Here is a 14,582-nt window from a genome sequence, read left to right as displayed (position 1 = left end):
AATGTCTAACTTCAACCAATCCACGAAGTTGCGCCATCGAACACCAATGTCTACAGTGAGCTGACATCTCACAACAGACCTGGTTGAACTCCACTGGTAGGTCCTGGGTTCGAATCCCGCAGGGGGCGGGTTCGTGGATGCGCACTGCTGAGGAGTCCCATACTAGGACGAAACGGCCGTCCAGTGCTTCCAGGTTTTCAATGGTGGTCTAGCTTCAACTGACTCATGATTTCAACCTGTGAAACTTTTAATTAATCAAAATTCCCATACCACATCAGCAGAGCGAAATAAAATCAACAAGAAGAATACCAGAAGAGTCTAAATAATAATAGTACCAACCGAAGTTGGAAATATTAATCACTGAGCAATGCTATTCGAAAAGGAGGGATGAATTTGTAGACAGAAAGTACAAAATAATATTAAAGTACAAGACTTAGGGGAAGATAAGGAGCGCATCTTCAGAACTGTGAACAGTTCCAGCCCATTTCACCCAACATCTCCAACCACTGATTATAACTACTGCTACTGAGTGAAACAGTAAAGATTACAGAACGCTGAGGTTAACTGTCTTATTTCAAGAATTTTTAGGTATTACATTGTGGATGCAGACCGCGTAAAAACCCATTATTATAAAAACCAATAGTTATGAAACCTTAGTTGATTTTTCGTCACAAATAAATATATGTACTGAAAAACGATTAGAAAAATCACTCACTTTCTGACTGCAACCAATCAATAAGTGTACCAGCATGTGGATAGAAACCTTCAACTAAATAAGTAAGATCACCCAGATGAAAAGATCTAGATGTAGATGGTACAGATGATGGAGATTCCGAAGAACTGCTAGTAGAACCCATATAAAAAGTCGAAATACAGTCAAGATACGGGTGACCAGATGCCCATCCAATAACAGGATAAAAGCCTACAGAATAAATAAAATGCGACAGATAGGTACAGTACAACTTCGTATTATTCGACCCACAATACTAGACTTTAGCTGTCGGTTAAATACAGAAATCTTGCAATGAAATATAGTGGTGCTGAAGTCATATAACCGAGTCAGCAAATAAACCGACCAACATCCTCACCTTAAATTGAAATTCTGTAGGAGATTAGTTTACCAAGTTGGGTCCCACTACCGTAAAGAACTAGGGATGGATAAACTAAAGTGATGCAGATAAAGTGTGATATACGTACTGAACAAATATTAGACATTTCCTAGAAGGCTGATGAAATTTAAACACGGCTTCATGAATGGGTTGGCACTTAAAATACTGTATACTCCATTTATTTGATACAGATTAATGGTCGAAGCATTTTAGACACATAGTAGTTAAATTAAGTAAAAACAACTCACGTATACCTCATAAACTATATTACAGAAGTACCCAGATGTCTGATGGAACTACCAAATCACCCTTGCAACTGTTAGGTTTCCAACAATACGGAGAGTAAGATTGGTGGTCAAAGCACTAGGCTTTTCACATTGAATTTGGATATTTCTCCGTACACTATGAGTAACGGGATAATTTCCAAAACCATTACATCATGAGTATGATTTAATGTTGAATATACGAAGCAGTACTGGAAAATTGAATTAACTTACTTCACATGGCTGGAGCACGTTTCAGTACACTACCTGTCTTGTAAGGTTGAGTGACAGGTAGAAAAATAAATTGTTTAAGATGAACTAAAGCACGACACCAACCATAAATTAATAATCTAGTTACGCTTGTAAATGTAAATCTTTTCTAATGCTCAACTTGAGTTAGTCACAATAAACGTCTAAAATGTTAACAGTAGAGACTTATTATACCCTAAAAACTAGTGCTCTTTATTTAAATCTCATTATATCAACTTGTCCAGTACTAAAAACTATACAGAACAAGTTTATGAATAATAATGATAGTTTATCCTGCTGAGAACAAATTAGAAAAGCCTGACAAAATCATTTAAGACATACTATGTTATTATTCGTTTGATTTGTTATCACACATTTGAAGTTATTATCCACAAATACATATATGTCTTAGGTTGTTGATAGCTTAACTACTTACAGTATGGCAATAATGGATAAGCAGAAACAGTACTAACATGATATTATGCGTACCATTCATTACGGCTAGAGCTTTAGAACCAGAAAGTAAATTTAAAAATATCCCAGTGCCTAATGTAAGTTTAGCTTGACAAGGAGATAAACAATTTTCTGTTAAGGTGGCAGCTTGAGCATCACCAATGATACCAGTGATCGGAATAGACAAAGAAGGATTTGATGAATACCCCAGTGGACCATTTTGAACAGTGCCATAATAATAACTGAAAAATAAGAACACATGTGGTTATATGATAAGAAATAGGGAATGATAATTAGCTTTTAAAAATTATAGTTAATTGTGAGTGAATTATCACTGACAGTTTCCGAATTACCTATGAAGTTCTCCCACTAAATCCAGTAAGCTATGAGAATGACAATTATTACAAACGTTTATTTGCCAGCTAACCATTATTGACAGACAAAACAAATGAGTTAGACAAAATGAGCAGCTTAGTGTTATTATGACCCACCTACTCCGATTGCTTAGCATTCTCGGACCCCAACTCGCTCAACAAGTCCCTAAGTCAGAACACGGTTGAACAGAAAGGAAACCATGTTCCAAATAACCAAGGTAGATGGAAGTAGGAATCGCAATAAGAAAAAAGTTAGTATATTTATAGTTTTTACATGAGAAGATTCTAGAGTCTTCCCCAGGTATCGATGATTGGATAAGAAACAGTCAATCAGAGTGCATCAACACAATCCTGCAAGGAACGTGCTTTAATCCAATCTCAGTCAGTCAGTCAGTCAGTCAGTAACAACGTAGAACTTCGTAAGTACGTACATCAGTTCGAGTTGCCACACCACATTAGCACACAGATGCAGTTGTCGATTCAAATTCCGTAGTGGTAGAGGTAGTAAGAGTATAAGCAGTAATCGAGAAGATTAGTGTTTGTCGATGTTACTTAAAGAGTATAATACAGTGAAAAAATTTGGGAAGAGAAAAAAAGAGACAAGGAGGAATAAGGATATCAGAATTTGGGAGAACACAAAGTGTATGCACCTGCGCCATTGCAAACGATTTTGAGCCATATCATTCAGGGTCTCTAACCATCGGTTGCTATAATCTCGCGGTCCCCAACCAGGTAGTCTACACCTACCAACATGACTCAGTCCACTTGTCAGTGACTTCATGGGTTTGTGCTACGGTTTGGTCTGGCCGTTCCTAGCTTTCTTCCAACCTACTCCTATACCACTGAACATCGCACGTCGAGGCAGTCGGTCGTTGGGCATACGTAACACGTGTCCCAGCCATCTCAACTGATGAAGTTTCACTACTTCATCGATTGATTTGCCATCCTTACCTAGTACCCGTTTCCTAACAACTGTGTTACTTACTCGATGGTCCCATGATATACGAGCAATGTTTCGAAGACACCTATGATCGAATACTAGTAACCTACATATATCCTCTACTCTTACCGACCATGTTTCACTGCCACAAAGTGGGACAGAACGAACTGCTGTGCAGTAAACACGTCCTTCGATTGGTAGACGGATATCTCGCCTACGCCATAAATGACAGAAGTTGGCAAAAGCTAGTCGAGCCTTCTGTATCCGTGCTGAGATTTCGTCACACACTAGACCGCAAGGGCTGATGAGACCTCCAAGATAAGTGAACTTAGAGATGACTAATTTTATACAGCCGGATAGGCAAGACAATAAAAACAACGATTATGTGCATACAAAACTATTTGAATAATTTTCAAAGGTGAAAATCTTCATATAACATTATTTTTCAAAACCAGTTCAAATTTAATTTTTTCGATATATTGTTAAACTAAATATAGTAGTGATTTGATAGTTAAAGTACTAGACCCATACCAATGGAGTGAATATGCTTCCGGATCTCGAAGGGATGAATGGTGGATGGAACTATTTGGTCACCGCTAACTAAAGGATTGCATCTCCTGAAGTTGATATATTGTCGTGTGGATTGGACCTTCAGGTCAAAGTCTCAGGGAGTTGTCGTTTACAAAAACCAACTACTTCGGTCTGGCCTAGCCCATAAAAAATATGCTGAATTATAAAGAAATTGTGGCAAAACCATGTTAATAACAATGAGTGTATTCGCTCCCAATGACGACAATTCGGTTAGTGAGACAATCTTGAAACACCCACTTCAGTGGCTTGCAAAGAAAAACTAGCAAAATTATTCCTGCAAGTCAAACTTTTTATCTCCCTCAAGTTTTTGTGGAATATGAATATATGTAACGAAATTATTTTAAAGAACTGTTAGTGAATAAAGTTGATATGATACGAAAAGACTTGTTGGAGGATGATGATTCAAGTGGCCTTGCTTTAGCTTCATAAACAAAAATGGCGCAGTTTTCATTACTGTGCTACAGAAAACAAACCGGTGCATTGAATGTAAGTGGGGATGCCCGATGCAGCTTAAACAATGGTGGTGGCATATTCTTGATCGAACTAATTTTAAAAAAAAATCAAATCTAAAAAAGTAACCTACGTAAAAGTAAAGAAACTGGAAAAACAATTTTAACAGCAATCCTCTGCGAACCAACAGTATTCAGTTCGAAAAATATAATACTTTGATCAACTACTATTTTGAGATTAGTGATATAAATCCCAAAATATTAGGAGATTGTGTGTGAAGCTTGGGGTAGAAAATGATTGAGGAAAGTGAGAATTTCTGCTGTTGGTTACTATGTAGACCGAGTCACATAGAGGTAGTGTCGTACATATATGTGAAATTCTGTTGCGTCATTAGCTGACTACATTGGTGTCTTTTTACATGAAACTAACTGACGAGATTTCAACGAGTATTTTTCTAAAAACAATAGCTGAATAGTACACTCACCTGGAAGGATACACACCAGGAAGAATATTGGCAGGTATTCCTAAACTAGCCAAAATCGGACGGCTCCATTTACGCTAAAACAGCACAGTATACAAAAGAATCAACATGACGTAACACTAAGTACTTGAGTAAGTAAACGAAGTGAGATTACCTCTATGTTTTGACTGCAATAAAATAAAGTGATAACTCAGAAAAGTGAAGCTCGTGTTAGATAGTAGTGTAGTGAACAACAACTCAGATGGGGAAGACCAATTTATTGTTTAATGCAAAATTACAGTGTATTCGTAAAATATGAAAACCATACACTAAATACATCATTCACCTCTTACAAACCTTATCGTTCCTTCATTCCAACTGTTGTTACAATTACTCTCCGTTCACATTTCTTTTCTCTCCAATTCGATATTCTCAACCTTCTGCTGCCAGACATCCCACCTCTGATCAGTGTCACCTACTATTTGTCTATCAACATAAGTAGCCTACACCACAGCAGCACCACTTCTTGTATAAAATGGTGAGGGATATCATCATTCAGTGACCTGGGAAAACTAAATTTAACCATCTGGGGGAATGTTAAAGTATGACTTCAGCTGCAGTATGTTGAGGTGTATGAAATTATTTTACATGCAGCAAGTAGCAAACTAGCGCATTACTTAATGTACAAAAACTAAGTCATAATAATTAATGACTTTATTGTCTTTAGCTGTCGGAAATCTGACACTGATGTAACCCATCTACAAAGCAAAATCTTGATAGCTCAACGTTCAGCATCTTGGTTATTGGTTGACAATCAAACATTATAAATGCCCTCCATCAAAAGGAATTGTTTAGAGCCTAGAGGACCAGTCTTACAAAATTAGCTTAAATCTTTAGATTTCTTACTTTAGAAGTCGTTGAATTGTGGCAATTTCCTTTGTTTACTAATCAACTAGTAAATACACACCTTAATGGTCGTGATTTCATTATATAGTTGATCTAATTATTTATTATGGGAAGCCATAAGTTATAGAGACCGTTAACTATATGTCTACGATGTGTCTCTAAATGACTGAGCAATTTTTACAATGTTTTTCATTATATGACAAAGTCCAGTACACTAAAGTCGAAAATAAGGCTCTCAACTACAATACATGACTGAAAATACATCGTAACTTACAGAAAAGGAATCATACATGCCAGTAACACTTGCACAGCTAACATCCGTAGCAAATGTTTTGCCACCTGTGAGCCGCCATAGCAACCATGTCTCCAAACAACCATAGCAAAGTAACCCCTTACGACATTCATCAATAAGCTATAGAGAAATGAAAGGATATAAAATAAATTAGCATATATACAACATACCCTTCCATTTATAACAAAAATTGGATGTACTAGTAGTAATCAGAATATCTATTACAGGTATTTTTGGTATCATTTGGCGGGAACTTGAACTAAGGTGGATACACGATTTAAAACTCTTGATTATTTGTTCTCTAATTTAACACCTACAACTTTAATGCCAGCTTTTGAGGCAGTAAGAGTAACACAAAACACTGACCCATAAATTTATTGAATTATTTGACTTGTATAAGAAATAGATGTGACTTGGTCATTAGGGTGTTCGGCTTTTAGTCACCAGGTAATGGGTTCAAACCGCATTCAACCTACTTCAATTTGGACTACTAGGTAGCATCACCGGTGTACGGCTTATACACAAGCACATGGTGAATGGATCAACTTTACTTTTTAATAGATTTTTTAGGGCTCCTAAAGCGCGGGACATTACGATTTGCAAACTTCACTAAGACTTATTACAACAAAATAGGACAATTACTTTTCATATTGCTTTAAACCATAATCACTCGATTACATTGCATCTATTCGTTTTTTATTTACTTATGTTCATTAGGGTATTTTAATACACGTTTTTATTCTTTTTGGGTGCCCGAAAAAGTTGATTCCACGTTAGGTAGGGTTTAATCTAACTACCTTACTCGTTATTTCAATACGTCTAAGCAAGGAACCAGTTAACGATTTACAATGCAATCTAAAGTTTGCAAATGTAGGATTGACAAAAATTGGTATATATAAAAATAACACAATAATCAGAAGGAATAGATAAGTAATAAATACTGTGTTATCAAATAGCCACAAAGATGGATGACATATATAGGAGCTGTATTATGAAGTGAATTTTAAGTAGTTAGTAACCATTTAATATTTGTATAAACGGTAAACAGGAGTAATAAAATTCACATATGAAGGATATTTACACCTACCAAATTTTCGGTAAAACAGGCTAATGAAAAAAAACTAAAATGAGAAAGCTAAGGTACTTAACCAATTACTAATTCAATACTGATGAATTACAATCGAAGTATATGTGATGCGCGGGCTACGAATATTATTCACTTTCATGCAACAAAATAGGTGATATATATTTCGATTTGCTATTCGCCTACAAGAACAAAAGAAAGTAGGTTCATTCTCACTGATACTGACCGCATTAGTGGCCAAGATGGTTTAAAACCAGAATCAATAGGAATTCAAGACGTGCTAAAAGCACTTTCATTTTACATATCTAACTTTATGGGGTATACAGAGTAGTTGGAACTTCAGAGATATGAGTCGATATCAACCACGTACGAAATCGCAACAATGTACATTAAGAGCTGATACATTTTTCTAATTCGTCTGTTGACGTTTGAAATCTCCATATTGATCAAACTGTTTCTGTAGTATTAGTGGTAGTCATTTTCACTACAATGTAAACAGTACTAGTTCAGATGATTTATTTCTACTCATCTCCGGAAGCATTGTCTGACTGACAACTATCTCTTTTGCAGCCTCTTATAATAATTATAATTTTCTACCGCGGCTAACTGAGAATAGTGAGTGGTTAGTTCACAGACTTGTGGTGTGAATCGCAGTTAGTCTTAAATTGAAATCTGTTGGTGAAACCAGACTCTAAAGACGAAGTCACCAGATCGCCAAGTAAATGGTTTGAAAACTAGTACACAACAGAGAATCAAGACTAAAATGATATCAGTTAGGATTTTGTTGTTTAACTTTCCATGCATGGAAAATTTGCTACGGTCTACACTAATGTGGCTGTTTTTACGCTCAGATAATCCCTACTGCCTTACTTTTTCTCTCTATAATCGTATGATATCATAGAACTGTTTGGAGCACATTGTTTGATGCTGATGATACGTCAAGATTTTGTCTAAATAAGTACTTAGTGGTAATAATACTACGATACATTTCTTTAAGACCTGAATTCTTTAATATTTCCACAAATCTCCTGACGTTGCTAGATTGTTGTATGGACCAGACCTTCAGGTCAAAGGGTTGGGGAGTTGTCATTTACAAAAATCAACTGCCTCGGTCTGGGAATTCAGCTGGTATTCGAGACCACACACAAATGTACTGAGTTATACAGAAAATGTTATGCTTTCTTTGCCTCATTATCTATACGAACGATATTCGCAGTCTAACAATAAACTTCGAACACACAAATAAACAAAATGAGGAACCGACGTAAACCGCAGACCACTTGTTGCTGCAAGGCATTCTACCAACCAATATGGACTAAATACAAGGGTATGATATTGTTGTGCATTTTCCAAATATTATTTACTCCTTAACCGCAGCTTAGATAATAATGAATGATTTCTCAGACGTTAAATATACGTCATTTAATTAATATAGAAATCCGAACTTTAGTTTATGTATAACATTAAGGTAGTCGAAAAAAATTCACACCACTTTTGACTTTTATGTAGTTCTTAGTTAAATGGCTGTATTTCCAATATACTCTATAAGTAGAGACACAAAAATAGAAGCTTTCCAAACGGTAGCACTTGACATGTACTACAAGTTGAAAATTTACTGATTCTGACAGATATTAGATTCATCTTAATCCGACCACGATTCTCGCAAAATGGCTTATATAGTAACATCACGAAGTTTATCTGGAACGCTAGTAATGATATACTCCCCTCACTCATGATTTTACGATCAGGAATCAGAAACAAGTTTGAATGATGATTTTGAATTTTAATAAGTTTCATAGTGTGAAATGTCAGGTCACCGAAAGTCTATGGATCAAAAAAATCTTTAGCGAAGATAGTATTAATTATATCAGTATGTCGTGTTAAAACATGTATCTTATCATTGATATTACGAATGTGGTAACACATTTTCACAATACAAAGGCATCAGAAATAGGATTTTAGTAATTTAAGAACCGACCACAAGAACTAGTAAACATACCTTTGGTTTCTCATTTAATAAATATTTGAGACGTATACATGCTAATACTGTCTTGAAGTGGTACGACGCCAACGCTTTAAACCTTGATTGATGTGTCATCCAATATAACATATGGCCAGCAGTTTTCATACTCTACAAAGCGATGGAATTAGCAAGAAATAAGTGAATAGTATGGAAAATGTAGTAAAAGCATCTAAAAATTATCCCGTCCACATTATTTTGTCAGTTATTTTATTGGATGCAGTTAGTTTATCAACCTCTAAGGTGTCGATGTAGTTATAGTTTTGTTATGACAGTAAATTCATCATATTCAACATAGCAGAACCAAAATCTATTGAAATTATTGAGTGATCTATGTCCTAGTTATTCGACAACTTGTTTTAGTCGTCTAACTGACTCAATACTGCCAAGAACCGATTGACTCACTTAAGTCTAAACTTGATTAGGACACCATTTACCTATTGATCCCAAGGAACATTCACAACGATCCGAGGGCATTAGAGATTAGACATTAAAGTTTCAGATATTAATAGCATTATTTACTTTATTCAGGGCGCTGAGACAGAGTGCAATACTATAGAGAAACCTTTGATCCCGGAATTGCTGAAATGAATGTGTTAATCACCTCATCTAACTGAAATCACTCAGGTCAAGTACGCCAACAATACAACTCAATGAAGCTAATAAATATCGGGTTTACTGAAATCCGAATAGGTGTACCTAAAACATTTTCGTATGTGGTACTTATCTTTCTTAGAGTACAGATTAACAAGCATGTGAGAATCCGCCCATTAGGAGTAAAGAAATGATATATGAGAAAGAAACCAAACATTTAAAACTACGACTACACAGTTCAAAAAAAGTTAAACACACTTTGATATGGGTTTCTAACAGTGACAACAATAAAGTAATTTACAGTTGTTTCCCCATAATACGCAGGTTTCACTCATTAGTAATGAGTATACAGTACTTACGTAATAAGAAATATTACCGTTATGGGTGTGAAGTCCCCAAATACAACTTATGGGAAAGGCATTGCTATTATATTATGATATTCAGTGTGAACTCTGTACATGGATATACAATACATTTTTACCATGATTGTATTTAGTGACAAATAATTTCATAAATTATTTTTCAATTGTTTCGGGGACATCATCAACAAAGCTCCCAATACTAATCTGGCTCTTTTTTACTCAAGTTATCGGGGTAGGGTAGTCTCGTTTATCGTATTGGGATCAGAGTTGTGAAATATAAGTATAGCGCACAGACGTATTAATTGCTCAACCTATTTTTGTTAATTTACTTATAGAGTTGAAGGGGCTGGTTTGACAGCTAAGAGGACTGATTTTCAATTATTAGGTCACAAATCGAAACGCAGCACCACTTCAGTCTGAGTGATCAAGTTCTCTCTAGTTTTTATACAGTAGTTCAAAAGTAAGTGCACAGATTTGTACTTGATATGAGTTTCTTGGTACGTAAGACATGTTAAAAACGCAGCAACGTAATATTACTTTCGGAGGTAAATGTGAAGTACCTGTACAATCAAACTAAATTCTGAAAGTTATGAATAACCTATAACACTCTTAAGGTAAAATCAAACTTTGCTAAGTGAATGAGAATAGCTTTTTTTAGAATAAGAGTGCTAAAAATAACACTGGTCGTTGATTATAAATGAGAAGTACGAACCAATCCTGGCAAAATCACCTACTAGTTGTAAACAGTTAGCCATGATAACATTAATTTAGCAATATTAGGATCGGTGACTTAACAGCTAAACTAGTACATATTGCTAATGGTGACTTAAGCCACTGGCACTAACGGATAAGCATACTGAATAAATTACAACTTACACGAAAGATAAAAGAGTGATTTAACTTTTTGGCGAGATCCAAAGAACGTGTATCTAGCCACGTGATAACACGAGTTCGAGGATTTGATGTCTTCCTGTCAAACTACTCATACTTAGAAATAATATCTTACTTATCCCACAACAATAGGCTATTTCGCTGAACCGAAATACCTATACAATTGATCCGATCAGGGTTAATTTCTGCATCTACATGATTATCCACAAAAGCGTTGGTGTTACCTTGTAATACTTCATCTAACAGCTTGCAAAAGGATTCCCATACAGCTTCTGGATCCAATTCGCAAGTACCATTAGACCCTTCAAGCCGAGGTACCTGGAAGAAAAAAATATTTGTAACATTATTTTTCAGGGTGTAGCTGTCTGTTTACACTTATCTAAATATTATTTCAAAAGACAAAATCGAAAAGTATATTATGCAGAAAGAGTAAATGCGAAGGCTAGTTAAAAATCAAGCTACCCAAATGAACTGGTTCGAATAGGTCCCGAGCTAACCCCATGTTTGCTGAAAATCAAGGGGGGGGGGGGTAACTAGTAATCGAAAATGCTTAAGCAGGGACTAGAAGTGCCTGAATTATTATCTAGAAATAATATATACAATTATTGGCTTGGTAAAATGCTAAATTATAATGCAAATGATACAAATGTTGGTGAATAATTAGCTTGACAATTTTAATTTAAACCATAGATCACATCAGAGGCACCTTTTAACTCAGATAGAACAAAATAGTAGTATCGTAGGCGCTTACAGCAGATCCAGTTCACAGTCCAATAAGCGAATTTCTAGGACCGTATAATATACATGCACATATCATTGTTTAGTGTTGTGCAGTTTAACAGACCTTAAGTCAGTCAGTAACAACGCAGAACTTCGTACATACGTACGTACGTACATTAGTTCGAGTCGCCATACCACATTAGCACAGAGATGCCGTTGTCGATTCAAACCTCGTAGTGGTAGAGGTAGTAATGGTATAAGCAGTAATCGGAAAGATTAGGGCTTGAAGATGTTATTCAAGGGGTATAATCCAGTGAAATAAATTTGGAAAGAGAAAAAAAAGAAGGGACATGAAGAATTCGACAGATTACAATTTGAGAGAACACAAAGATTGGATGCACCTGCTATCGTCTCGCGGATCACAACCAGGTAGTCTACACCTACCAACATGACTCAGTCCACTTGTCAGTGACTTCATGGGTTTGTGCTACGGTTTGGTCTGGCCGTTCCTAGCTTTCTTCCAACCTACTCCTATACCACTGAACATCGCACGTCGAGGCAGTCGGTCGTTGGGCATACGTAACACGTGTCCCAGCCATCTCAACTGATGAAGTTTCACTACTTCATCGATTGATTTGCCATCCTTACCTAGTACCCGTTTCCTAACAACTGTGTTACTTACTCGATGGTCCCATGATATACGAACAATGTTTCGAAGACACCTATGATCGAATACTAGTAACCTACATATATCCTCTACTCTTACCGACCATGTTTCACTGCCACAAAGTGGGACAGAACGAACTGCTGTGCAGTAAACACGTCCTTCGATTGGTAGACGGATATCTCGCCTACGCCATAAATGACAGAAGTTGGCAAAAGCTAGTCGGGCCTTCTGTATCCGTGCTGAGATTTCGTCACACACTAGACCACAAGGGCTGATGAGACTCGCAAGTTAAATGAAGCGGTCGACACGCTTAACTACTTCACTCCCTATCATTAGTTCGGGTGTCGATACAACCCAACCCAGAAGTGCAAAATGGTGCTTCAGACCTTAAATGGTTGTTTGCTTCATAAGCCGAATGAACTATTTGTCCGTAAAATCTTCCAAGGACAACAAAATGATCTCAGACCATTTATTTTTAGTTCGACAGATTCTTAAGAAAATCCATTTATACTATCACGTCGAATAAGGCGTTATGTTGAACATACTGTGGAATTACCTCAAGGCATTCGAACCCGATTCCTGTCTTCGGGACAGAAATTTAAGATACGAACAATCGAACTACGATTGGAATTCATGATAAAATAAAGTGGCCGGACTATCAAAAACGTCGGAAGCATTTCTTAAAACCTAGTGACATTGATGTTTGAGAACTTGCTGAGCGTATGGGATACCAACTGCATCCATTTTAATGTGTTCCTGCAGCCAATCCGTGGCTCCGTGAAGTCCTATTTGAGTGTCTAAAATGTTTAGCCACTAACTAGTAGGTTCTCATGTAGAACTCTGTTTCACCTTATTCGATTTAGGAAGTCAGGTACTATACCGAATTTGTGGTTTCAAGTCGAGCATGTAAACGTACACCTGGCGAGTAACTTTCTAGTTACTGGAAACTGATGTGAGAGATCTCGGTTAAACTAACCCGGTGTGATGGAAGATTCAAATAGACAATTTGATAATGTGCAAATTACGAAGTCATAAAACAAAACCACTAGACCCAGCTTCATAAATTGTTAGGTATGGAAATGAAATAGACGGAAAAACGTTTTGACACCAATTTTATGTGACTCACTTTGGTGCTGCTACATCCGATGACCTTAAGATCCATAGTGTAGACCCTGGCGCATGCATGAGTGCTTCCGAAATCAACACCCAATATGAATTTTGAAACCGTTCGCTGTGAATCAATTTCAACGCAATAAGTCAAAAAGCAAGAAACATATATGTCGAATTTATATTTGAAAAAAAAACTTCTAAGGCATACATTTAAGTATTTTACATATCTTAGTGGTCATGTTTGGGACTAGAAATGGCTATCGCTTTTGCAAGCTCCCTGACCTTGGCGTCCTGAATCTCAACTACCGTCATGAGCTCATTAACCCGACTAGTTAGCTGATCCAGTGTTTGTTGTATGCAATCATCCTTATTATGTTCTTTCCTTACTTGCCGGCGATATTCAAGCAGAAGGCAAGTGGCCCCAACCACAAAAATGATAATTTCCCCGAGCACTTCTGACCCAAGGTCAACGGCAGCATCTTCACTCAACTTGTTAACCCCCTTTGGTAATTCCAGACCCAATAATTTTAATTTTAGTCGGGTTTCCCACAAATGATATACTATTAATAATAAACTGCTATTTTAGAGAACTTACATTGCGCTGGAGGCAGGCACACATAGTTCCTGAAAAATGTATTTGTTTTGGCCTTGCGCTTCAGGTAGTTGGCCAGGGGCTTTCCTATTTGTTTTATAGCCAATGCTCCCAATTTAAATACCGGGAAAGCCCCAACCATATGGTTTTAGTTGCAAAGTGCGCCTTTATTGGTTGCTCATGAAACCTGTGAATGTACAATCCTCCAAACTTTTATTTCATAAAAGTAACCAGTACGTCAAGAATATTTCATATTATTTAAGTGTATTATTGATTTTTTGGCAAAGAGTAGTGTATATTCCTTATCGATAGTTCATAAACCTGAAGTACCAAACAACTAACTATTATCAGTTTCAGTTTGGAAAGGACAGGAGGCTTGATGACCTGTGTTAGTCCTGGCAATGGTGGCCTCTCAGTTGATCGAACTTTCTTTTGAAAGAGTCGACAGATGGAGC

At 36.6% G+C, this 14,582-nt stretch overlaps 1 protein-coding gene across 1 annotated transcript in view; it reads right to left on the bottom strand.

Moving 5' to 3' along the window:
* Positions 1-14,314, bottom strand: part of GK5 (putative glycerol kinase 5) — a 39,102-nt gene extending 24,788 nt beyond the window's left edge. The window contains exons 1-10 of the mRNA XM_051214537.1: positions 14,131-14,314; positions 13,552-14,095; positions 11,263-11,356; positions 11,154-11,229; positions 11,024-11,117; positions 9,171-9,302; positions 6,070-6,207; positions 4,914-4,987; positions 2,111-2,316; positions 716-922 (exon numbers count right to left, since the gene is read on the bottom strand). Coding sequence (XP_051067725.1) covers positions 716-922; positions 2,111-2,316; positions 4,914-4,987; positions 6,070-6,207; positions 9,171-9,302; positions 11,024-11,117; positions 11,154-11,229; positions 11,263-11,356; positions 13,552-13,587 — 1,057 coding nt within the window. The 5' untranslated portion in view covers positions 13,588-14,095; positions 14,131-14,314. The remainder of the gene's footprint in view (positions 1-715; positions 923-2,110; positions 2,317-4,913; positions 4,988-6,069; positions 6,208-9,170; positions 9,303-11,023; positions 11,118-11,153; positions 11,230-11,262; positions 11,357-13,551; positions 14,096-14,130) is intronic.
* Between the last annotated feature and the right edge of the window lie 268 nt (positions 14,315-14,582).

This window comes from Schistosoma haematobium, chromosome 2 (genome assembly GCF_000699445.3).
Source record: "Schistosoma haematobium chromosome 2, whole genome shotgun sequence".
NCBI classification, from domain to species: Eukaryota; Metazoa; Platyhelminthes; class Trematoda; order Strigeidida; family Schistosomatidae; genus Schistosoma; species Schistosoma haematobium.
This window is presented reverse-complemented; position numbering and strand designations above follow the sequence as displayed.